This window comes from Neopsephotus bourkii, unplaced genomic scaffold (assembly GCF_033783945.1).
Source record: "Neopsephotus bourkii isolate Nb327-2 ecotype Australia unplaced genomic scaffold, CSIRO-AGI_Nbou_v1 NB_1154, whole genome shotgun sequence".
NCBI lineage: Eukaryota > Metazoa > Chordata > Aves > Psittaciformes > Psittacidae > Neopsephotus > Neopsephotus bourkii.
This window is the reverse complement of record NW_026901640.1, coordinates 2,189,009-2,213,342: the sequence shown is the minus strand read 5'-3', so window position 1 is coordinate 2,213,342 and position 24,334 is coordinate 2,189,009. Positions and strand designations below refer to the sequence as shown.

The 24,334-nt window shown below is 46.4% G+C and overlaps 1 protein-coding gene across 4 annotated transcripts in view; it reads left to right on the top strand.

The window, feature by feature from the left end:
• MYO1C (myosin IC) overlaps positions 1-24,334 on the top strand; it is a 52,182-nt gene that overhangs the window by 7,901 nt on the left and 19,947 nt on the right. The window contains exon 1 of one of the 4 annotated variants that reach the window (XM_061363411.1): positions 1,268-1,401. The exons of 2 other annotated variants lie outside the window; for them this stretch is intronic. In XM_061363411.1, coding sequence (XP_061219395.1) covers positions 1,360-1,401 — 42 coding nt within the window. In that variant the 5' untranslated portion in view covers positions 1,268-1,359. Of the gene's footprint in view, positions 1-1,267; positions 1,402-16,973; positions 17,142-24,334 lie in introns of those variants that run through there. One more of the 4 variants, XM_061363412.1, reaches the window with a different exon arrangement.

Genomic DNA, 24,334 nt, shown 5'->3' with positions numbered 1-24,334 from the left:
GAATGAAGTGGGGGCAGCTGAGCGTGCCTGGCTCGCGTGGGAAGGGTGTTTGGACCATTCAAAAGCAACTTCGAAGCTGTTTCTTCCTCTTGGATTGATGGATTTCTGAATTTTACTCTCAGTTCTCTTGTTTTCCTTCCGAGCTACAAAGCACCACGTAACTAAAACAATACTGCAGCTCGCAAGAGAGGATCCAGAGCAATATGAGCGCTGGAAAAGCAGAGTAATGTATCATGAGGAGCTGCTTTTCTATCTGTTGCACCTTTCCAAAACCAACAAACAGAACCAAGTGCCTATCACATTTCTCAAGTGAGCCACACGCTGCATTTGAAATAGTGTATTCAAAATGGACATTCTTGATTTCTCCTCGAGGCCCAAGCTTTTGGGGGAACAATTTTGTTTCAGATAGGAAGGAAAACTGAAGGTCTTGGATGAAAATGAGGGCAAATACAAAATATGTGACTTTTAACATCCCCATTTTATTTGTGCATGGATTTTTTTTCCTCTTAGGGGAGAGAATCGATAGCAGAGAAGCACAGCCTGTGTTTTTGTGTGCCTGGTCACAGCACTCTGTGGGAATGCAAATGACTTTAATCTTGCTGATCTTCTGTCTGGAAAGCTGCTGGATGGGAACAGGGAGCAGCTTCTGGAGGTGTTAGGAAAGCTGGAACATCTATATTTGTTTAAACAAGGCTTGTTGGAGTCCTGAAGAAAAACATGCAAAGACATAATGTTCTAAGCACAATCTCTTCTCTTTTTGCTTGATGAAATTAAAGAAAACATGGGTTGATGGCTATGGACTATTTATGTATTTGGGTTAAGCTTTCAGATGTTGTCCCAAGTCTAAACTAACCTGATTTGAGATAACTGTGTCCTGATTCAAGGAAGAAGTATAAAGGAAAGGATAAAGATGAGCTGCTCTTCCTGGAATCTGCTGCAGACAGTGACCACCTTGAAACTTTCCTTTACTGTGTCAGTGAGAGCTACCAGAGCAGGGATGGCTGGAGCTGTGAGCCTGGCAGGCAGGGAGTGCTGGGAGTGAGCACTTGTGGCACATTGATCATGAAGGCACCACATGATGAGGAGATGCTGCAAGAGATGCAGAGGTCTGTATGCAAAACCCCCTTGCACAGAGCCAAAGGGGGGTGTTTCATCTCTTTAAACTGCAGCCTGACTGGTTGCCAGGTGTCTGTTTCTGCTCTGATGATTCCATGTCTAGGTGGGGACATCATGGAGCTCCTTGAACCTTCAGCCTGGAACAACCTGCCAGCTGCTGCTCTCCCAACCACTTCCCTGCTTCAGCTTGCAATGGGAGGAATATTCCATCGAGTAGCTCCGTGTAGGATGGGAATGTGAACTATGTCCAGGCTGAAGTCCATGGAACTCAAAAGCTGCACTCATGTAACTGTTTACTTCTTTCTAGAGGCTTCAGTTAAGCTGGCTCTTTGTCACTGAATGCATTTCTGTGCCATCAGAAATAGGGAGCACGTGAAAAGACCACGTTGCCACCTGAGTGGAAGAAAATCAGCATTGCTGCACATTGAGGGCATATGTTTGGAAAGAAATAATTTCCAAGCATTGTACAAGCAAGCTGTTATTTTCCAAGGGAAAGCTTTGTTGTAGTGAATCTTGCTTTTATTTTGGATAGGCTGGAAAGGTAAATTTGGGTATAAAGGTCTAAAAGTAGCTGTGAGCTTGGTACCTTCCTGGTTTGAGTGATGAATTTCTCTGGTTGATCTCTAGCACTCTGCTGAACTCTGGAAAGTGCTTTTCAGGCCACACTTTCACTGGCCCCGAACCACATTATCTTAATTACAAACCACTTATCTGAGCTGAAGATGAGTCAACACAAATGTGACACAGTGCTTGTTACAGTAGATCAGTCAGTGTTTAGTGTGGGCTGAGTGGAGATCTGTGGATTGGTAGGGAATGGGAAGGCTCATTTGGGTCAGTAAGTGGCACAGGGATGCGTGGAGTGAGCTCATCATCCCTTCTGTGTGCAGTGAAAGTCCAGCCTCACCAGCCCTCATTTTTAGGTATCAGTTGTTCACATTCCTGTTGGGTATCAGACCAGTGTTAGCTGGGTGTGATTCTGCTGGCAGATCTGGTGGGACACATACCCACGTGCACCAGGTAATTTATATTGCTGATCCCCTGATTGTGGAGCACTACAACTGACAGTGTAGGCTGTGGCATTCCTGGGCTTGTCCTGGAGGCTGCTGGTGATGATAATGCATCACTTCCCAAGGTTTTAAGTGTTTGAAGGCATATGTATGTGTAAGAGCAGGGGATGAAGCAAGCAACCAGAGCATCAGAACTTCATCCTCACCACTTACTGGAATGCCCATTCTTTACTTGTCTGCCAGGAGGGTGTATTCCTGCAGGAACTGAGGTGAGCTTATATTGCCATGAAGTTCTGTTTCAATTGGTTTTGCTGTAGCTCTGCACTCCCTGCACCAGCATCCATTTGACCCTTTGGTGAATCACCTGAAACCAAGTTTGGGATACAGTGATGAAGTGAAAAGGCCTCTTCTGTTTGTTTAGTTCCCTGTCTCATGACAGACCTGAGCAGATCTCAGTCCCAGGACAGAGGAGGGGGAGGACCATGATAAGCACAGCTGGGCTTATCCTGCATCACAGTCCATTTACAGCCTGGGACTGCACTCTGACTCTTTAGAGGACACTTTCTGTGCTCTTTTCATCTTGGAGGTGTGTTTGGAATGGAATGCTGGGGGAATGATGGCTTGTGTGGCTGTTTTTATGCTACTGGGTTGTGATCCTTGAAGTCAGTGGTAGTGAGGAGTTTGCTAGAAGGTTCTGCAGTCACACTGGGGGCACTTTTGTGCCCTTGTGTGTGGGTGATTGGCACTAAACCCTCCCAGCCTGTGGCTGTGGAGCTAGGCCAGATGTTTGGAACATAAATGGTAATTAGTTGTCCTCTAAATGTTGTCTTTATTGAGATTTCTAAATAGAATACACTATCTCCACTTCTTGCAGTGGGGATTCCCAAGCTGTAATACCTATTATAGCTCATGAGCAGTGCAGTAACCATCTGCCCATGGAGTGCCTGCAGTGCTGTTGCCCGTTACGTGGTATCAGGTCAGGAATGGAGAGCACTGATACAGACAGCTGGAGTGAGCACACTGAGACACTGAGCCAAGGGAAGCTGGTGTCTGTTCTGCTGCTTGCCAGAGCAGCATGCAGAGCGCCTGGGTTCCAAGCAGGGAGCCCACATCAGCAGGTCCCTTGGGTGCTGATGTCTGGAGTGTTTTGCTCCCTCTGGAGCAGATACACCTCTGCTGCTTCCCAGAGTGCTTGTGGAAGGAAGCTGGGAGAGCCTGTGCAATGGGAGCCTGGAGGGGAGGACACCCTGCCCAGCTGGTGGTCATAGAATGGTTTGTATTGGAAGGGACCTTAAAGCTCATCCAGTTCCAACCCCTGCAACAGGCAGGGACCCCTTCTACTGGATCAGCTTGCTCCAAGCCTCTGGGTCCAACCTGGCCTTGAGCACTGCCAGGGATGGGGCAGCCACACAGGGAAGAGCTTCTGCCTAAGAGCTCAGCTCAGTCTCCCCTCTGGCAGGTTCAAGCCATTCCCCTTGGCCTGTCCCTACAGGCCCTTGTCGAAAGCCCTTCTTCAGCTTCATCACTGGAGGATGCTCTAAGGTCTCAGAGCCTTCTTAGGCTGAATGCTCACTTTTGCACTGTTCTTCCATGCTCTAAACATCCAAAGAACTTTTTGGCCCTGTGGGGCTCTAGCAATGTACCTCTGTGGGGCAGTAGGACAAGGGTACTGGTTTGTGCCATCTGAGCATGATGTGATCGACACAGGCAGAAAGGGTGAGGGAGAAGGAAATCATTTTGCTGCCAAAACCTGTCGTGAGAGAGGTTGGATCTGGACGTGTGCCCTTTCTGGGTGTACACGCAGGTTCCTGCAGTCTGTAGCTGCTGTTGCTGTCACCACCAGTAGTGGCACCCCAGTAGACAAAATTGAGGAATGCCATCCTGCAATAGGAACTTGAAGAGGCTATTTCTAGATGGAATTGAAGCTCCATGTGATTTAGTGCACTGTAGCTTCATTGTGAGGGCAGAAGGCAACCCAAAGTGGTTTGGACTGGAATTCTTCATAGAGTATTGTTGCTGATGCTCTAGTGGGCAGCTGGATTGAGCTATTTTGGAGCTTTACTCCTTTTTGATACCATACTAGCACTCTTGTTAAGGAGGCTTCATAACAAGTTGGCAGTGGTTGGTGCAAGCCCATATTTTTAGATGTTCTGTTGATATTTCCCTCTCCAGAATAGAGATGTTCTGGCACAAGACAGAGAAACAACTTTTGAATGTGCATACTAAATATCCCCCAGCAGGTAAGCTGGAGCAGCAGAGGCAGCAATGGGTTAGCACCTGGGTTAGTGAAGTTTGGAACGATGAGGTCCAGCTTTGCAGGAAGGGCAATACCTGCATGTAGCTACTCCTGTGACCCATCAGCTGTTCCAGCAGACAAGTGTGTGCTGCCCATCACGGATACAGGAATCCCAAGAATGTGAAGGACTCTGGAATCCCAGCTCTGTGTGCCTGCCCTTCCCCACCTGCTCCAGGGGCTAGTGGGAGCAGGAAAGGAGGTCAGGTTTGAAATCCAAAGAGGAGGAATTTGTGAGTATATAGCAGATAACGCCCATCACTCCCTGTACTTTGCCACTCCCCCTGCCCCATTGTGGAAAGTGTGATTAAAGTCAGCCGCTCCGCCCTGGCTGTCTGAACCTCATACATGCCTCCCAAATGCCAGATTCTCTTCATTCCAGGCTGCTGACTTCAAGAAGGACTTGCTCTGACAAGCTGGAAATGAGGACTGGCAGCTTCGTCTGCAACTCAGAGGCTTTATCTCTCTTAGACACTCTTCCTAACGTTTCCCACAAACACTGTTCTGCTGGTAAGAGCTGTTGTATGCCCAGGACGCCATCAGACACTTATGAATAAAGCTTTATGTTGTGAAACTACTTAAAACAGGCAAGGAAAGCTTCCTAGAGCAGCTGGCATCAGGCCTGTGGTAGAGCTTGCTCTCCTTGTGCTTCAGCCTCATTATTTGGGGAGTGGTAAAGAGTCAGCTCAGCCTTTTGATTGTCTTGTCCCCCTCCCAAGAGCTGGTCTTTCCTTCATTCAGGTTCTGTCATCCAGTCTTCATCTCCCACTCTGTTGCCATCACCTGATGATGTGATGTTGCCATCGTATCCACAGTGTGTTCCTTCAGTTCATCACCTTGGCCTCTCTGAACTCCCGCCTTCACCAGGCCAAGGACATGTTCTTTGACTTCTAGGATTGATCTGGCTCCACCAGCTACTTGTGTTTCCCTGTTCTCACCTCCTGATCTTGCCTCCTAGCGTTATTGCTTCACTGCTGCTTCTGCTCGGTGAGGAATGTGGCTGTACCCACCTGTAAGGGGTTCTTTATTGCATGTGCTTTTAAGCTGTCTGCTTATGCTGCATATTTCACTTGGAGTATTTCTACTCCCTGCCCCATCTTAACCAATTGATGAACTCAGCCTTCAATAAATGCTTTCACAGAGTGCAGCCCATTTAAGAGATGTAATAATGGTTCCAGAGAGCGTCTGTGCCAGTAATTGCAAGATGGCCAGGCTCTTTTTGGATGTTGTTTTTGTTTCAAAATGATTATTAGAGCAAGTATCTTTATTCGTTCATATAATATTTAACATAGGAAGCTGAGATAACCTTAACCTTGATGCAGTAAGGCATGAACCCTAATAGAAAAATGTATCTTAAATCAAATTGGAGTGGTCATTATGGTTGTGACATGATTTCTGCTTAGCAGGGTATCTTGGATGTCATCATCATCCTGCTTCAGAAGCAGCTTGCCAGTGTTCATTTTGGTTGTGGAGGGGTATGGATGTGTATATAAGACCTACCAGTATCAAATGCCTGCCCAGTACTTCACAGGCTTCACAACTGGTTGTTAATAGACAAAACTGAGGGGGTTTTGTCTGTTTTTTGAGGCCGGCTGTTTCCGCAGGGGCTGTGGCCTTGGCTTAGGGCCATGTAACCATGTTGAACAGAAAAGGGATCCATCCCACTAGTCCCAGCTCCAAATCCTCTCTCCTGGCCATGGAACTGTGCTCTCTGAAGATTGTGGGGAAAAGCTGGGTGAAGCAAAAGCTCTCATTTCCCCTTATCTAGCTTAATGTGAGCAAAGAGCACTTTGCTCACAATGAGAGGGTTGGAATCAGTGTTGTAGTGAGGATTTTGAACGAGAAGCCAGCATGAAGAAGCACCCACAGCATTTAACCTCTGTATTTTATTCATCCTGGAGCAAGTGTAATTGAAAGCGACACCTCTGTAATTGATGAAGTATCTGTTTACCATTTGTTTAATTACCATTGCAGTGTCTAGAAAGCAAGCAGATCAATAATTTACAGTGATGAGCTGCCCTGTGTCCCTCTGTTCTTCCAGTTCAGACATACAAACAACAGCTCCTGAAACAAACCCTCATGTTTTGATGCTTTTCTTTAGGTGATTTAAAGGATCACAAATGATGCTGCCCTGGCAGTGTCTGAGAGCTGTTAGAACAGGAAGTGTAAGCAAAGGAACCAAAGCTGCTGCCTGTGTTTTGTATGTGTTCCTTACACTATAGGCTTTGGTTTTAATACAGCCTTTCTTGAGACTCTTGGACCCTTCTGGCAGGTTAGAGGTCAGACTCCCTCATGGCCCTTCATCCAAGGGCACCTAGAGAATCTGTACCTGTTGAATCAGAGCAAGGAAAGTGTTTCTTTCCCAGTGGGATGAGGTTTCTGACAGTTCCTCTTGTCATCCCAGCTGCCATGGGCAGGAGGGTTTCCTCAGACAACATCAGAACAAAAGATACCCAACTTCCAAGAGATCTCCCAGTCCCTAGTATGGAAAGTTTATAGGAGCGTGATGATGTCTGTATCAGCTGTAGGGATTCCTTCAGGCTCTCTCATTGGAGGTCACAGCCCAGAAGCAGTGTGTGTTTATGTAGTAGATGTAAAGGGCCTGCCTGGGACTACCTGCTTTGTCTGCCTCAGCAGGATGTGTGCGGTTTTTCAACCACACAATGTAGGACCATAAGTAAATCAGGGAGAGAAAGAAAGGATTTGAACCCAGCCACAGCTGGCGCATCAATGTTTCCATTCACTGCATAGGCCCACATTTATCCAGTTGTGGAACATGTGTTCCTGAGAGCCACAAAGGAATGGGCTCCTTGGTTATTCTTTGGTGTGTGTTTTGTCTTTGGGTTTGATTAAATTGATGTCCTGATGATGCAGCAAGTGCTGAAAGCACTGGGAACACCATAGTGCAGTTCACCTGAGTGAGCAGGGAACCAAACCCATGACTTGGAGATGAGATATCCCTTACGTTTCAACGGGTGCCTCTGAGCTGCAAGCCAATGATTTTAATCTTGATTTAATGCAGTTTTGATTCAATAGGAGTATCACTTTTTAATCAATATTCCGGATTGTCTGAGGAGTGCAGGCTGATGCTGGTGGATGTTGGATGGCCTTCTGTAATGATGTCTCTATTTTCCAGGCATCCTCAAATACTTCTGCCAACATGATTGGCAGCTCATCATTCCCTGCTTACTGTTAACTAAGGTATATCTGTTTGGGGATAAAACTGTTTGCAGTTCACAGACTTTGCTCACTGGGGGATCTTTGGGGTGCTGTCAGCCTGGTCAGAAGGAGATTACCTCAGACAACACCCTTCATCTGGTGGCTTTTACCCTCCTTTTCAGAAGCAACAGGGTAAAGGGAAGCAGCTCAGACATAAGCCAGCTGCAACATCATCTGTCCACGTGCTCCCTCTTGGCTGCCAGGCCTCAAGCCTGACACGCTGCCAGAAGCCAGTCTGCACTGCGTGTCTACTCATCTTTGGTCTGCTTTTGGAAACTGCTTAGGCCATTGCTTTTAGCATAATCTGGAATTTCTACACATGGTTGGATAGTCTTGTTATGGGCTCACAATCCAATTTTACTGCAGACTGTTGTTGAAACTCTTCAACTTTTCATAAAGGACTTATGCCATGGTAATAAATGTAAAATGCTCTTTGTTCCCTTACAAAGAAGGGTTTGAAAGAAGCTCAGTCTCGTATGCGTTCCTAATAGTTTCATTAGGATTTATTTATAACTTTTCACTGTCCCAAAATAACTGCCTGCCTCAGGCCAACAAAGTCAGTTTGGGACAGAGGGGGAAAGAAACCTGGTGGAAGTACACATTGTGCCTGTAAACTCCACGCTTGTAAATCACCAAATCGAAACCTCCTCTGCTTGTTTGAATGGCTGAAGCATTGAAGGTGCCCTTTCTCTGGGCTGGCAGAGTGGCTCCACTCTAGCTTGTAGTTGGCTTTCAGCATTGCAAAGTTTGCATTAAAGAAGAGGCACACCCAGGAGGAAAGTAAGAACTTGTTTCTCCCAGGTATCACCCGCTCCTGGCAGCAGAACTGAGTGTCTGTCGCAAGAGTACTTGCAGACTGGGCTGGTTCCTTCTTTTCCTTAAGGAACCCATAGACATTACATGCAACAACCCCCGGACAGATGCCACTGAACCATATGAAGCATTTCCCTGAATTTGGGGTTCAGGTTATACTGATTTATGCTACTATAAGCTTTCCATACTTGGCATTTTGTTATTACATGAAGAGGATTGGGATGGAGGAGTAGTTGTTGGGGCATCGCTCGGCTACAAGCTAAACATCCCCCTCCAATTTCAGGCAGTATGTTCTATCTGTGGAATATATTCTCCTTGTGCTTTCCAGGAAAGTTTTAGCCATTTATCCTTTACTTTTCTGCCATTGGAAGCTTGAATACACTAATACAATGCAGGTATTACCTGTTCTTCAGTCTCCACAGAGCAGAAAAGTTCCTGCTTTTGACAGCAAACCACGAGTTCAACAATAGCTTTATTCAGACCTTATGAAAAGGAAAAGCTCCACATGAACTGAAAAACAATTCCATTTGGCTATTTTGGAGGGAGGTATTTCCTTTCTAAACTGTTTTCCACAGTACCAAGTGGTCTTGGTTTGGGTGGGGTTTCTTTTAATGCAAAACTATATGGATGGAAGTTGTCAGTTCCAGGAAAAAAGGACAGCTTGGGACAAGTCAGTCGAGTTTAGTTGTTTCCTATAAAGCAGTCTGATACAGTAGATAAAGCTCGTTTGGATTTCGGTGTTGACATGCCAGACTGCCTTCCCCTAGGCTTCAGATTTAACCTGCTAAAGAAAAAGCAGCTTAAACTTCACTGGGTTGGTGTCAGAAGTTCTGAACAGGCAGTTCCTATATTTAGAGAAGAATTCTACGATCACCATCAGTGGCATGGGGGAAACCTGGGATCCTGTCAATATAACATTCATAGGGGTGGTTGATCTCTGCTTCCAGACTCCTAGACTCATACCCACGATTCTTCTCCCTTTTTAGAGCCTTATAATGGGTATGGAGCAGTTATTACATGAGAAAAGAGGTATAAGGGTATTAAAAGGCATTCTTTCTGTAGGTAAGTTTTCCCTAAGTCATAACTACTCACGTTTACTGGTTCTGAAGAAAACCTGCCTGTTGCTGTGCTCGTTTCCCCCTCTCTGTGCAGGCAGGAATGTCAGCCCTGAATTGGTCAGAAATGAAAAGGTCAGTTTAAAAAGCTTCAGGAATCAAGATATCCCCAGAGATAAGCCAAATACGGAACATCCTCTTGGGACAGATTTGCTGTATACCCAGGAAAGCTTAACACACCCTTGAGTGCACACCCTGTTCTGGCCCAGTAGTGTGAGGATAAGGGCAAGGTATGAGCAACTGGTGAGGAACGTACCTGAAAGCCTGGTTACACTGGAGCAATCCTCTGGAACAATACAGGGAGCTGTAAATCTCAGCAACATTCTCAGAAGCTCCTGATGCTGTGATGCAGAAGAGTGTTTCTGCTGTTAAAACTCCTGCATCTCATGTGGAGGGTAACTTGGCTTGCTGCATTTTCAGGCTCTCAGCCTAACGTTGTTGCTGTGGCAAACTGACCATTTCAGCTCAAGATCTTAACTAGTTAACACATTAGAAACCTTGGCTGGGATTTGGTCCACTGGAAGCTGTGCAGCTCTGGGGTTGTAGACATAGGATGGAGCAGGGCTGCAGATAGCAAATGATTTGTGCCTTTTGCTGCAGCCCATCTTTTGCTCTCAGAAATAGAAGTCTGGGTGATAAACCTGTCTAGGAATGTATATTGTGCTCATTTCTGTGGCAGCTATGGAGCTGTGTCAGACTGTGTTTGCTCAGCAAGCTTCTCTGCGCTGGGAGCTGGCCTTATCCAAAGGCAGAGCAGAGATGGAAAGATACCCCTCACTGGGGATCACAGAGCAATGTTCCAGTGATATCACTTGATCCAAATGAGGGCTTTGTGAGCACTCTTTCATTTGTATAAGAAGGGAAATCTCTCTTAAACTGGACTTGCAGGTTTTGTGTCTGATGGAGTGACAGGGAAAAGCAATGTGTTGGAGCTACAATTCCGGCTCCATCCAGAAGTCAGTCTGAGGCATTCATTCACACAGCTTGTTGTAGCTGTGGGACTGCTGGCTTGTGGCACATAGCTGCACGCAACTGTGTGGGAGCAGTTTGGAAGTCAAGTTAAATGGCTTCTTCCACGTGTGCCCAGCATCCTCACAGTTTAAAACCAGCAAGAGAGCACTGGCCTGGTCACAAACTCTCGTGCTGCATGGATTGACTGCCCAGGAAGGGCAGGAAGGGGAGCTGTCAGCCTTCCTTCTGCGTTAGCACTGGCCACGTCATGCTTTAGGACGTGGCTGTGTCTTTTCCTGCCCTTTCATATCAGAGATGTGCTCAGCCTTGTTCTGCAGGCGCTGTTCTGTAGATCTAAAAGTCTTCTTTCTATCTTTTGTCTCCCACGATAGAAAAAAGGACACAGCAGCTTTAATCTGGACATTCAGCTTTCTATTCTGGGCTGGGGAGAGGCCCCTCTCCACTCAGGAGAGAAAAGTTAGAGGTTACATGCTGCCCACCTTTGATGGGGGAACCTTAGCTTACTGCATTCTGCCTTCCTGGATAGTACTGATGTGTGAAGAGCCTGGCTTGTGTCCCCCCTCGGTACACTTCTGTGTTCTTCTCTTCCAGACTGCAAACAGTTTAGTGCTGATCTGGCCTTATATAGTCATTTCCTATTATTAGAAACATTTCCTTGGGATCTTGCTCAGGGAGTAGCAGAGGGAAATCCTGTTTCCTTCATCTAACGCGCAGGCAAATCACCACTGTTCACTCTTTCCTTATCTAGTGGTGATAGAACAAGAAGTTTTTGTTATGATATGCTTTCCAGTCTTAATTCCTTTCTAACACTAAACCTCTTTTCAGAAATGCAGGAAAAGGATTTTGAAGGAATAGGAACTGTCAGCCACCCGTGTGAGCTGTAAAGCAGTGTCCCCAGCCTGTAAGTTCTGCCTGTTCTTTCTCACTTCTGACTTTCAGGTTTACTTGTCGTAATGCTTTGGATAACCAATTCTCTTACTCATTTTGACTGCTATGATAGGATGTTTCACCTGAATCTGGGAGGGCATCGATACAAAGCTAATGGCTGTGTTAAAAAAAATGACTTTATATTAATGAGAAGTTTCTTTCTGCATGCAAAGAGAACGTGTGTTTAAGGGAGAGGATGGTCTCAGAAAGCACAGAGATATGCACAGGCTTTGAACACTTCATTTTTCCTGTGAAAACATTTTTTCCCCTTAAAAGGAAGATGTAGGTCCTGCCACTGGGAGGGACTGTTTAGAAAGTCAGCTGGGAGGAATGCACATCAGCAGAACTGAGTCAGGCTGTTTGTATTAACAGCTCCCTCCAGAAGGGCTCTTCTTGTTCTTGCCACAGACGCTGCAGGGGAGCTGCTTGAAACGATGGTACCAAAGTAATGGCAAAGCAATCCAGCTGAATTAAGTGTTGTTTCAAACTCTGTGCTGTTGAAGTGAGCTCTACAGTGACTGTTGGACTCGGGACAGGCAGAGTGGGTTTGTAAATCAGCTGTCTCACAGTTGCCCTGTAAAACAACCACCAGAGCTGTAACAGGGATGGAGCGCGAGCAGCCGCATGCATGAGACGCACTGGCGTCGTATTAAGGGCATCTGGTCATGATGAAGCAGGACTTTGCTCTGATCATCAAAGCCAATCACCCATTTCTCTTTCAGTGCTTCAGCAGAGAGCAACAACAAGGCAAATGTATCTCAATTTGTTAGATTAACCCAGTTCTGGCTTTCACTCACGTCACAAACCCAGAATTATTGTGTGTGTGCGGGAGCCATGACTAAATAGGAGCGTAGTGTGTGTGCTTTTAAACCTGCTGTGCCTCAAATGCATCTGTCATCAGGGGTAGCAAAACTCACAGAGACAGAGTAGGAGTCCCAGGAGAGGTGTATTTCCATCTTCATGCTTTCTAATACTCCATTTTTTGGTGATATTCCTGTTTATCAGTGAAAGACCAAGCTTGGGAAGGAAAGAAGTGTAGTGTTCTCACTGCTGAAGCTTTCTGGAAACAAACAAAACCAGTATTGACAGTTTGAGGTGTTACAAAGCATAAATTAGACTCCAAAAGAATCATTTAAATAGACTTTTTTCTCTTCTGGGTTTTTGAACCCTTTTGGCCACACCTTAACATACTGCTCAGCTTTTGTCTATAAACGTGCAAACACATCCACACAGAAGCAGAGCATTCCCAGAACTCGTGATGTCATCAAGTTTGCAGGAAAATTAAAGAACTTTGCCATCCTGAGACACTTTCTGAGTGAGTATAATGGGCTTTTGACTTAACCTTTGTAGGTCTGCAGTTCCAGAACTGACCAGTTGTGTCTCCAGGGACCAATGTCCTATGTCCTAGGCTTCTGTTCCTAATTACTTGTCTGGGGGACATCTGGCTGCTTTGTGCGTGGGGAAAGAGATGTGTTACCACAAACAAAAAGAGGGTGAAAACCAGACAATTCTTACCAGGGCTGATGGTATGGGGAGGAGGTTCTGCCTCCTTATAGAGCCTGTTGCAATATTTACTGATGATTCTTTGGCACGGCATTGGTTTATGCAGTTACTGTGCAGTCAGATGTCCATCTCTGCTAAAACAGAGGGTTTTTTTCCCCAAGGAGTGGTCCAGACGTCCTTTGGAACCTCCAGTTCCTGCTATAGGGTGTCTTAGTAATGTGAGGCATTTGAATCAGCTTTAGATCAGAGCAGTCTGGACAGCAGGACACGTGTGGTAGGTTAAAGAAATTCCTATTTTCTAAGATGTTCCTCTGACCTGCAAGAGGAAGGGCCCTTGAATTCCTGGCCTGTCGAGGGTGGTTTCTTTCCCATGGTATCTTTGCCAAGTGCTTTCTAATTATGGAATGTGTGTTATTCTGGAGTTGTTTTGCAAGGCAGAAATAGTGAATATTATGGAAATCCTGATAAAAAAGATACACATTGATAGATGAACCTGACACCTTTTGCTTTTGGAATAACGTAGATGTAATCCACATGGATTTTTTTGGAATAGCATAAACCCAAACCAGCATCCCGTACCTCCAGGTTTATATTGTGCAGTGGAATTTGCACTGGTCTACTGATGGTTTCACTGGTTTTAGACTGGTTTAATGGGGCTAAACTGTTCTCTTCCAGCAGAGCCACTGCTTGTGAGTGCAGCTTAGCAGGTCACGCACTGCTCTCTGTGAGCCTGCCGGAGCAGGGCTGACAGGAAAGGTTTCCAGTCCCCTTGCTTTGAATGTGGAATTGTATGCAGGGAATCAGCTGCTTATCAGCACCGAGCAGAGCAATCCCAGTGCTCTAATCCAGGGTTTATATGAGTCACTTCTGACTGGTGAGGCCTGGAAAACTTGATTCATACCTCTGCCTGTAGTTGCCTGTAGTGGTGATGCAGACCCAGCCAGCCATCCTCAGCAGAAATCACGGGCAAGGGCTGGGCTCTGTTGCTGGAAAGGAAGAGCCTGGTTTTATCACTTTAATAATCCAGGATCAAGGTCTTTTAAATCAAAATGATGCTGGTTATCTCTGTTTTCCAATCATATTTTTCCCCCTCCTACTTTAGGCTAACCCATGCGCCAACAGGAGCTGGGCAGTACTTTGGCTGCAGAAAAAAGCTTTCTGAGTAAAGGAATTCCCAGTGAATAAAGGGTTCTCCCGCAAGGAAATGGCATTTCCAGTGCTGAGGTGTGTCCTGACAAGTGTTAGGAGGTGTGAACTAGGGGAAAGGTGAAGGTGTTAATGTGAAGATAACTCTTTACTAATACTTAACATGAGTTTTATTGGGTGGTGTTTGGCTACAACTGGACTGATTTGAGGAACGATGGTGGAGAACTGACGTTCTCCTGCTGAAGAATTAGAGCTGCCAGGCCACAGTTCTAATTAGACTTGGAAAACTCCTGGATCAGGGCTTGCTGTTGAGACTCTGTGATGGCTCACATGGCCCAGGGGAACAGAGCTTGTATTACTTTGGATCTTAGCTGTTCTCCTGCACTGAGCAGGGCTTTGGAGTATTGTCCATTTCTTTCAGTGCTCTGACATAGATCAATGCTAAACCCCTCTCTGAAACGTGTCCTGAGGCTGCCTCTGTTAATAATTCATCCAACTCCTCAGCTGGCTGATAAAAGAAGGGAGTAGAAATCATGCCAAAGAGAGTCGTGTAAGAATTGGGAGGTAAGGTTTCAATCACTTCTCAAAATGGAATCTATTGGGGGCTAGTGGCATCATAGCACCCTTCAGAAGAGCTTCATCACAAATCCTTGCAGTGGTTGGCACGTCCTTCCTGGCAGGAATGGCACCCACCATGGGCTCAGTGCCTTGGGTCAGAGCTAATGAGAGGGGAGCACTGCACTGAACCACTGACAAACATCCCCTGTGTTTCTTTGGTTTTAAATAGCCTCCTGGCTGAGTAGTGGCCTTGTTTTGTTGTACTTTACTTGTGTGAGCTTTACTTTTAAAGCTTTTCAGCTCCTTGGTTTAAATCTAATGCTTGACTTTACCCTTTCTGTAATAGAATCTGGGCAATGTGCGTTTTGATATGAACTAAAAAAACCCAAAGCAGCCTTTAAGCAGAGGTGGCTCCAGATAGTGCCAGTCATGAAATAGCAGCAGCTGAGGAGGTTGGGGAGGGTTTCATGACTGTGCATTCAATGGTTGGAGAATCTGCCTGTTGGTACTGCAGGATTTGGGTGATGACTGTCATGAGGGACCACTGTAAATAGATTCCAGCAACTGAGATGCTTATAGTGCTGGGCTTACTCAGTAGTGCTGCACACTGCCTGGGGTCCTGCAGTTACAGCTGATCTGAGACTAATACACCTGAGGGTCAAAGAGCCTTTTTGGAGAAGGGAAATTGGTTTATGCCTACTTTCTTCTTTATCCTACAGTCATGAGAAAAGCCTTCCCCACTTAGAAAAGAGAGACACAGGTAACAAAGTAATATCCTCCCCAAAAGTCTTATGGTGACAAAAGAGCATTATTGAGTTTGCCACCTCTGCTCGCCTGCTTATGGTGATGATAGCTGACACTTAGTGTGATAACTGATTCCAGAAGCATGCAAGAGATGTTCAGCAGATGCAAGAGAGTCTGCAGTGCTCTCTTTTCAGAAGCCCCCATGCACATCAAGCAAGATTCTATTCCCCTTAACTTTGATAAGGATGCTGTGGAAAATCAGGAGTTGTTTGGATCAGGCTCATGTTTGCTCAGTGCAGATGTGGCCACATGCATTTAGAGCAAGTGACCTCTGGAAAATTCATATTCTTATCTGTAGGCCTTAGACTTAAGTTTGAGACCTTCCTAACTTCAGGAGTAAGTCCAGTTTTGCTGTACCCGTGATTCATTTTAGGATGGACACAGCTTAGATCATAGAGGAGCAAAATAATTCATGGAATCATTTTAGGTTGGAAGGGGCCTGTGGAGATCTCTGGTCTAACCCCACTTAGGTCAGGTTGCTCAGGCATTGTCTGATTGAGTCTCAAATATCTCCAAGGATGGAGTTTCACAACTTGTGGGGCCCCTGTTCCAGTCTTTGACAGCGCTCACTGTGGAAAAAAAAGTTTCCCAATATCTCATTGGAATTTCCCTTCTTCCAGCTTTCACCCATTGCCTCTCCTGCTTTCACTTTCCATCCAATGCTGGCAAAGGCTGCATGCATGCCCTGGCCCAGGGTGCCCAGAGAAGCTGTGGCTGCCCCATCCCTGGCAGTGCTCAAGACCAGGTTGGACACAGGGGCTTGGAGCAAGCTGCTCCAGTGGAAGGGGTCCCTGCCCGTGGCAGGGGTTGGAGCTGGATGAGCTTTAAGGTCCCCTCTACCCAAACCAAGCTCTGGTTCTGTGATTGTTTTGTGTGTGACCAAACCCAGACGGCCTCAGACAGAAACACTGTTTGCAAGGATTGGAGACTAAGGGCAATGATGGCTTCAGTATGTCCTAGGAAGGGTCTTACTTGGTGTAGTGCAGGTTATTTTGTCATAAGGACCTCAGGGACCTCCACATGTTTCTGGAGTACAATACTCCTCATCCACTATGCTAAAAGTCCTTGCAAGAGCAGACAAGTCAAACTACATCCTATCCTCAGACTCTGTGGCCTTCTGATGCACCAAGAGCATAATTACAAGTGTAACTGTAAGCCCAGGAGATTGATTCTGCTGCTGTTGGGGTGAGTTGGGAGCAGGTTTGGGGAATGCTCTTGCTGCTGCTTCAGTGCAAACTTGCTGTAATGGAACACATCTCTTCCTGTCCCGCCTCTGTGGGTTTGTGTGTTGGGCTGTGCACCAGCGCCTGGGATTACTTTCCTTGCCGTTTTTCCCTGTGGTTAGGCACTCTGCAGGGAAGGCAGAGGACAGCTGACTGCTCTTGGCCTGCCTCTCCTGAGCTCTGCACACCCAGCTCTCCTCTTTGCAAGGGGAGGAGAGTTCCTCTCCTTCTCCTTGGAAAACGCCCTCTCCGGGATGCTCCAGTAGGAGCTGGTGGGAGGGAAGGAGTTGGGACTGCACCGAAAATGTCATGAAAAAAAAAAGAAGCAAAAGGCAAGGCAACTGACAGGAGGGAGAACTTGTCCTCAGATTCCTGCTTTTTGCAGCAGGGTGAACTCAGGCTCTGCGGGAGCTGCCAGGAGGCAGAGATGAAGTTCAGAGGCGCGGTAAGATTTGCTCCCGCTCTCTTGATGGGTTTGCAGCTTTTGGATGTGTATCTGGCCCTGAGGAGAAGGGAGACACATTGCCAAGGTTCCAGCAGGGAAGTGAAATGCTTTGCGAGAGATGCCTTCATTGGAAAGTGATTTGGAAGGGGTTGGAATGAGATAAAACCCCAAGGAAATGCATGTTTCGAGGAGGAAGCCAAGGTGGGAGCTGAGGAAGTGGGAAGAGAAGTGGGAACCTGGGCTCTGCATTAGGGGAGAAGAAAGGGTGGAGCCTTTGCTTGGGTGGAAGGGGCTTGAGGATGCGAACATACCCTACTGGTGCTGGGCTCTGCTGTGTCCTTCCCAGGGCCATGATGGGCTCCTTTCTGTCTGACTACCACCCTCGGGAATGGCAGGAAATACCTGCTTAAGGACTCATTGCCACTCGGTTCCTCCAGGGTGTATTTACTTTATCAAACTTTGTCCATGTTTTAGCAGCAACCAGAAAGCCTGGCTCTGTGTACTGCATTGCACCAGGAGCTTAGGAAAGTATGTGGCAAAAGCTTGAGAAGACCAGGATTAGTACCTGGAGAAAGAGATGAGTAAGAGAGGAGGGGAAAAAGTCCACATACAATAATGCCATAGAGAAGACAGATCATGAGCTTCTTTCTTCTGTGTTGTGGCACAGGAAGAGTTGTGTTAGGAGTTGCCAAACTGATGCAAAGATTATGTTCGTACAATGCATAATTGGGCCATGGAATTCACTGACGTTGGAAGATGCTGAGGTCAAGAATGAGGGAATGTTAGAACAGAAGTGTACGTGGGCTTTTGGCTGGATGAGAATGTTCACGGCTGTAATTGGCAATAACTTCCCAAATTTAGGAAGAGAAAGACTGAAAACGTCGTGTTTGTGAATTCAAGCAGTTCTCTGTTGAAGAAGCAGTAGCAAGGGTTGGAGTATCCCATACCTGCCCAGTGTAGAGATCCTCGTGCATCCCAATAGCCTAGTGTTGACCACTCTGAGAAAGGGTCTTGGTGATAAAGGAAAAGAGCAGAGCTTCTGGAGAACCTGCCTAGATGAGATAGCACATGTGAAGGTGGAGGTGACAGTGCTTGTGCTTGGGTTTCTGTTGGCATGGAGGATGGCGGAGCCAGCAAACTCACCTACAGCAGGAGATGGAAAGGTTGGTGATGGAGAGAGTGTGATGAGTGGTGTTGTCCACGGTGGTGCTTGATATTCCCCAAGAGAACACATGGGTGTGGAAGTGCCCTTCACATGCCCCAGGAATGCTCTGGAGTGCTTGCTGTGCTCGGAAAGTTTGACTGCCTCTGAAAGACTTCATGGTCTGAAATGGTTGTGTGGGGCGTGGGGAAGCCAGCAGGGAAGGTGGGAACCTCTGGTGTGGGGAAGGGCAGAGTGCTGCAGGAGTAACCCGCAGTATTGGTTGGAAGTGAGATGAAAGGATGCATGGATTTAGAGGGAAATACAGTATTATCCCAGAGCTCTGAACAAGGATGCAGAGTGGGCACCCCATTGCTGCAAGCGGGGAGGCAGGGGGAGCATGTGCATCCCATAGTTCTTACCTGTAGGCTGGTGTCTGGGTTTCTGCTCCTCTCACCAGCTCAGTCAATGGCAAAACTTCCTTGGAAGGGCAGTGATGTGAGATTTTGCTTCTTGTGCCCTCTGTTTGTTTTCTGCATCTACTGAGGGATGCCCAGGCCTGTACCCTGGGGGCACAGGTAGTACTGCAATGAGGAGTGATCAGCAGCATCTCCCAAGCAGCACCAGCTTGTGTCAGCTGTTCAGGAGCAAAAATGTCAGCTCCCTAAATATAGAAATCCAGTGTATTTACTTTTCCAGCCTTGGTTGAGTTCCTGGTTTGTCTGGTTCATTTTTCTTACTGCTATTTTATATTTAGCTTGTTGATTGAAATATCAGCAGCCCCTCTAAGGGGTTAGATGCTTTACCTCTCTTTTGAATCAGTTCTTACAACGCCCTTTTCCTTTTCGCTACTGATTGCTTCTCTTTTTCCCTAACTTCCTCCCTATTCCCCCAAAAAGTAAAGTCTAGAAGATGTAATTCCATTATAAACAGGAAACAAATCATGTTACCTGCTTGCCATTGAATCTCCATGGCTTGCTTTGGTTTCTGGTCCATTGTAATTTACATTCGAGCTCCTTAGATGGATTCTTACTATTCTAAATACTTCCAATTTGCAAATGTCAAACATCATTGATTACTATATTAACAGTCATCATTAATTGCAATGACATCTGCACCCTGCATTATTGCTTTTCAAAAGATGAAACATTTGCTTTCCCAGTTCTATCCCCTGTGTGTTTGATAGATACTTAAAGTAATGCACACAGGGTTTTATCCATTGCTCCCATTTCCCATTGTGCTTTCTATTTTGTTGGGAGATTAAATGGTTCCATAGCCTGGAAAGTGAGGGAGGCAGAACTTCAGTTTCTAGGCAGTTTGCTAGTGGGGATGTAAGAAGTCTTTGTGAGAGCAGACTGAGATTGCTTCCCCTGTATTTCTGGTTATTTTATGGTTTAATGTATTCCAGTTTGTCCCTACTTAAAACACATAAGACCTCAAAATAAACAGTTTACAAGAATTAGTCAAGGAAATAGCATTTCTTTCTCTTTAATATAATTTCTTGAATAGTGGATTCTGTAGTTAGATCCTTCCAACATGTGGTTTAGGATCAGGAGGGAAGTATCCGAGAAGCAGGCTCCGAGCACGGGCTCCCACATTCCATTGCTGGCCATGTATTGCTCTAAAAGAAGCAGGAATAGAAAAGTGATTCTGCTATAAATGGTGACTTGGTTGTAAGTTCAAGTTGTTCCTTTAACTCCACTGGTCTGTGTCTTCAGAGCTGTTACCTGGTTTTGAGCTTCTTTGATCTGACACTTTTGATTTTACCCAAGTTGTCTGCTCAGAACAGCTTCATAGAATCATCATAGAAGCATAGAATGGTTTGGGTTGAAGGGACCTTAAAGCTCATCCAGCTCCAACCCCTGCCATGGGCAGGGACCCCTTCCACTGGAGCAGCTTGCTCCAAGCCCCTGTGTCCAACCTGGCCTTGAGCACTGCCAGGGATGGGGCAGCCACAGCTTCTCTGGGCACCCTGTGCCAGCGCCTCAGCACCCTCACAGGGAAGAGCTTCTGCCTAAGAGCTCAGCTCAGTCTCCCCTCTGGCAGGCTCAAGCCATTCCCCTTGGCCTGTCCCTACATCCCTTGTCCAAAGCCCCTCTCCCACAGGCTTACACCCTGTGGGAAATAAGTTCCAAAAAAGCTTAAAGAATTAAAGCCAAAATGTAACATTTGCTTTTGTTACTTCATTTTCTTAACTAAACAACCCAAATGCATGGGATTTGTGTTGTATAAATTATTGGCTGAGCTCAGGTGGCTTCAGAATGGGCAAATAAATCCATGGGGCTGTTTGGAGAGGTGTTTTACAGGAGACCCGAGCCGCCTCTCAGGAATCCCTTATTCCAACCCTGCAGTTGGCTAACATAGTCCAAAAAGTGCAGCTCATTTTCAGTGTGGCAAGAAGCAGGAGGATCCCAAGTGCTGCACTTGAGCCTGTCAGGGATTTGCTGGCAGGCAACAAGTGCTTGACTAAGATCCCTTGATTCTGGTCCACCTCAGTTGTTTTCATTATTTCTTTCTCTATGTCAAAGGAAATAAGGAGCTCTCCCATTCTGCACCTCAGGAATTGAGGCCCTGGATAAAAGAGCTGAGTTTTGTCTGCCCTGCTGTCTAGCCCAGGCTGTGTCCAAGCCCTTTCTCAGGCCATAGAGTGGAGTAGAAATCGGAGGCATTGTTTTCCTTCCTGCAGCTTTGGCATGACAGTGAGGAATGTCAGGCTATCCAGGAGACAAATGTGTTTTCACTGCCACCTCCCCATGAGAAGTTCGTTCTTGGTTCAGACTCCTCATTGTCTTCCCGAATCTAATCTGAATTTCCCTTCCCACTCCTACTTGGTTCGTGCCTGTTCTTCCGTTCCTGGCTTTGTAACTATTTCTGGAGCCTCCAGATCAATCATCTTCCACTCCATACCAAGATAAAGATGCTGCCTCTTTCCATACAGCACCCACTTCCTGAGGGGGTTTTAGTGCAAGTCTCCTGCTCTGCTGGATGGACACTGGTTAATTCCTTGTCAGAGGAAAATAGTCAAACATACATCTTCAGACATTGAAGCAGAAATCGTGTTTGTTGTGACTTTCTTTCTACATCAGATGACTACAATGCTTCCCTGCTCCGTATAAGACCATTCACTTGGAGTGCTTCAGGTGTTTCCACAAGCATCACTCATGGATGCTCCAGGAAGGACTGGGAGTTGCCTGAGCTACTGAATGCTTCCTCATCTCTTGGTGGCTGGCAGGTTGGATGGGGCTTGGAACAACCTGCTCTATTGGAAGGCATCCCTGCCCATGGCAGGGGGTTGGAACTGGGTGAGCTTTAAGGTTCCTTCCAATCCAAACCATCCCAGGAGTTGATCTTAAGCAGGGGAAAGTCTTTATCATACTCTTTTAGCACAGTTTAAAAAGAGAACTACTGGTTTACACCTTCACAAGTAGCATGTCAGAGATTTACCAGTTCACCTTAGGAGACTCTGGTGTAGTCTTGGGTGCTTTTGTAACTCTCATTTGTGACGGGGTATTTTCTGGTCTTGTTAACTCTTGGATGAATACAAAGAAAAGCTGGAACCTGAGCCAAGGTAAACCTGGCTCTGCAGGCTGCATTCAGCACCAGTTCACACCAGCAGAAAGTCTTTCCCAAAGCTTAATCACACGGAAGAGAAAGGCATGTGGAAGTGGTGCCGCTTTGGTAACTGCACTGGCTTGGGCCCCATCATTCAGGAGCGACGGCTTTTCCTTCCCTGGCCGTGAGCCACTGTTGTGCTAACAGCTCTGGAAAAGTGATTAAAAGCAAAAAGTGGGTTAAAATAGTGTGGGAATGAGTCCCTAGGAGCTGTGCCCTGGGGTGGGTATGAGAAATGCTGTGGCAGGTTGTACTCTCTCAAGTAGGAGTGACCATCAGGATGTGATTTTAGTAAAGGGCTGTGATTTTAAGCAAGTTTGAGAGAGGAAGGCACCAAGATCAGCTGGAGATTGCTCAGATTTTTGCAATTCCCTCTTTGCAGCTTGTATTGGGGTGGCATTAGCATGGTGTATCCTAGGAAGCCTGGGATCCTTAGCCTGCTCCTCCTTTTGGTTCCTATGGGTAGGGTCACATTGCTCATGGTAGAGTTAATGGGTTGTTACTGTCAATGGGCACCTGCACTCCCTTCCCTCCTTGCCCTGGCTCTGACACTCCATGATCCCATGGTTATGGTGATTCAGCTCACTACCTTGATAGAAAATTACCACCTTTCTTTTTTTTTCCCCTGTGCTTTATTTAGCTGATTTAGCAAGTTGCATTGATTCAAGACAGGTAATTGCTTGCATGAACACATGCCAGCGAGACAAAGACTGTGTGTGGTTTGGTGGTGGTGAGCTGTTAGGCTACATCTAACTTGCCTCTTTGGTGGTAGTTTCACCAGCACTTAAACCCAGCAGGAACTGGCCCTGATGCTGCAATATTCCCTCCTCTCAGTCTCCACTGTGGTTCCCAATCTTGTGCCACCATCATCTGTCAGCCGCTGCGAGTGAGGATGTGTAGAACCAGTGTGGGAAAATGGCCTGGATTAAAATAATACTAATAAAAGAACCCAAACCCAGGCTAATTTTAATCCCTGTCAGGTTTCCAGTGTAGCTTATTGCACAAGCACTGGAGCTGGTGGAAGCCAAAGGGTGCAGCTGCACAGAGGGCTGTGGGATGGGCCTTTTGCCTGTCTTCTCCCTGTCACAGCAGCTCATTTAGCACTGAACTCTCTTAGCAGCTTCAAGAACTGATTTTCACAAGGAAGGATCTAACCAGACCCTCACAGCCTCTGTTCTCCTCATTGCCTGGAATACACACTCCCTGTCACAGGGCTTTCAGAGTTGCCCAAGCTGATTTCTCACAGAGCACGTTGGAAATGAGCTGTACATCACCCGGAGGCGGTTTGGCACAGAGAAATCCATCCACTGCAGAGGCACTGAGGGAGCCTGTGCTGTCCGTGGGCAAACTGCTTTAATGGCTAATTAGCTCCACTCACTTATTTAAGCCCCCTGACTGGGTTTTCTAGCATTAATTTACAGCCACCAGATTTGAAGGCTGCCTGCTAGCACCGGATGCTTCACGTTTCCATTATTGTAATGTATTCAGGGCCTTACTGTCACACTCATCATATGCAGGAACATATGGTCATCATTGTGATTAGTTTTTGCTAAATAGTGTCTTCCTTCCCCCCTTTCTTACTGTTCTGTTTCCATTTTGCAAGAAAAAGGGTTATTCTCACCTCCTGTTACCCTGCATCTGTTGAAGTTACTGGTAACTACATAGTTAACATAGATGTTTTAAGTTGGTGGCAGACTTGGACATAAGCAGTAAAGCAAATGAGCAAATGCTGGCATGGAGAATCACGTATTGCTCAGCTGTGGTTTATGACTGCTCTTCATATTTGCATTGGAGTTAGGCTTGGGAGGGTACAACACTGTGGTTAAAATGATCTTGTGGAGGATCTGACTGCGTAACCGGGTCACAGTTAACTACTGCTGAAAGGCTGCTTGCTTTTGGGGTGTTTTGGACTGCAGATTTCAGGTATGAGGTCGTTCTCACAAAGAGAGGTTGGAGCTGAACGAGAAGAAACTGAAAGCTCCTCAGCCTTTAACTGCCTGTCCCAGAGGAAGCAGTTTGTGTGTTGTGAGTAGGATGGATTGCTCCTTCCTCAGGCTGGATGCGTGCCGCTGGGATCAGTGTGTCCTGAAGCTGAGGGAGTGGCTGATGAAGGAGCTGCTGAAGCTGTTAAGTGACATTTTCTGTGGAAGTCTTTAGGATTATATAAACTTGGATTAAGTGTGTGAGGGTGGAAGTTTCTCCTCAGTCGTATTCATGACCCTGCCCACTTAAACTGGTGATTTTCTTCTGGTTTTACCTTTATTGCCATTATCTTTGCTCAAAATCTGCTTCAGGACTGCACTGCTCTAGGCAGAGCTTATTTGTATGGGATAGTTCTCTATTTCTTTTGCCAGTGTTGTCCTTTATGTCACCACCTTCCTTCTCCAGGGCTTCCCCCTTTCCTCTTCGCCTTGGCAGAGAGGGGTGAAGGAGACAACAA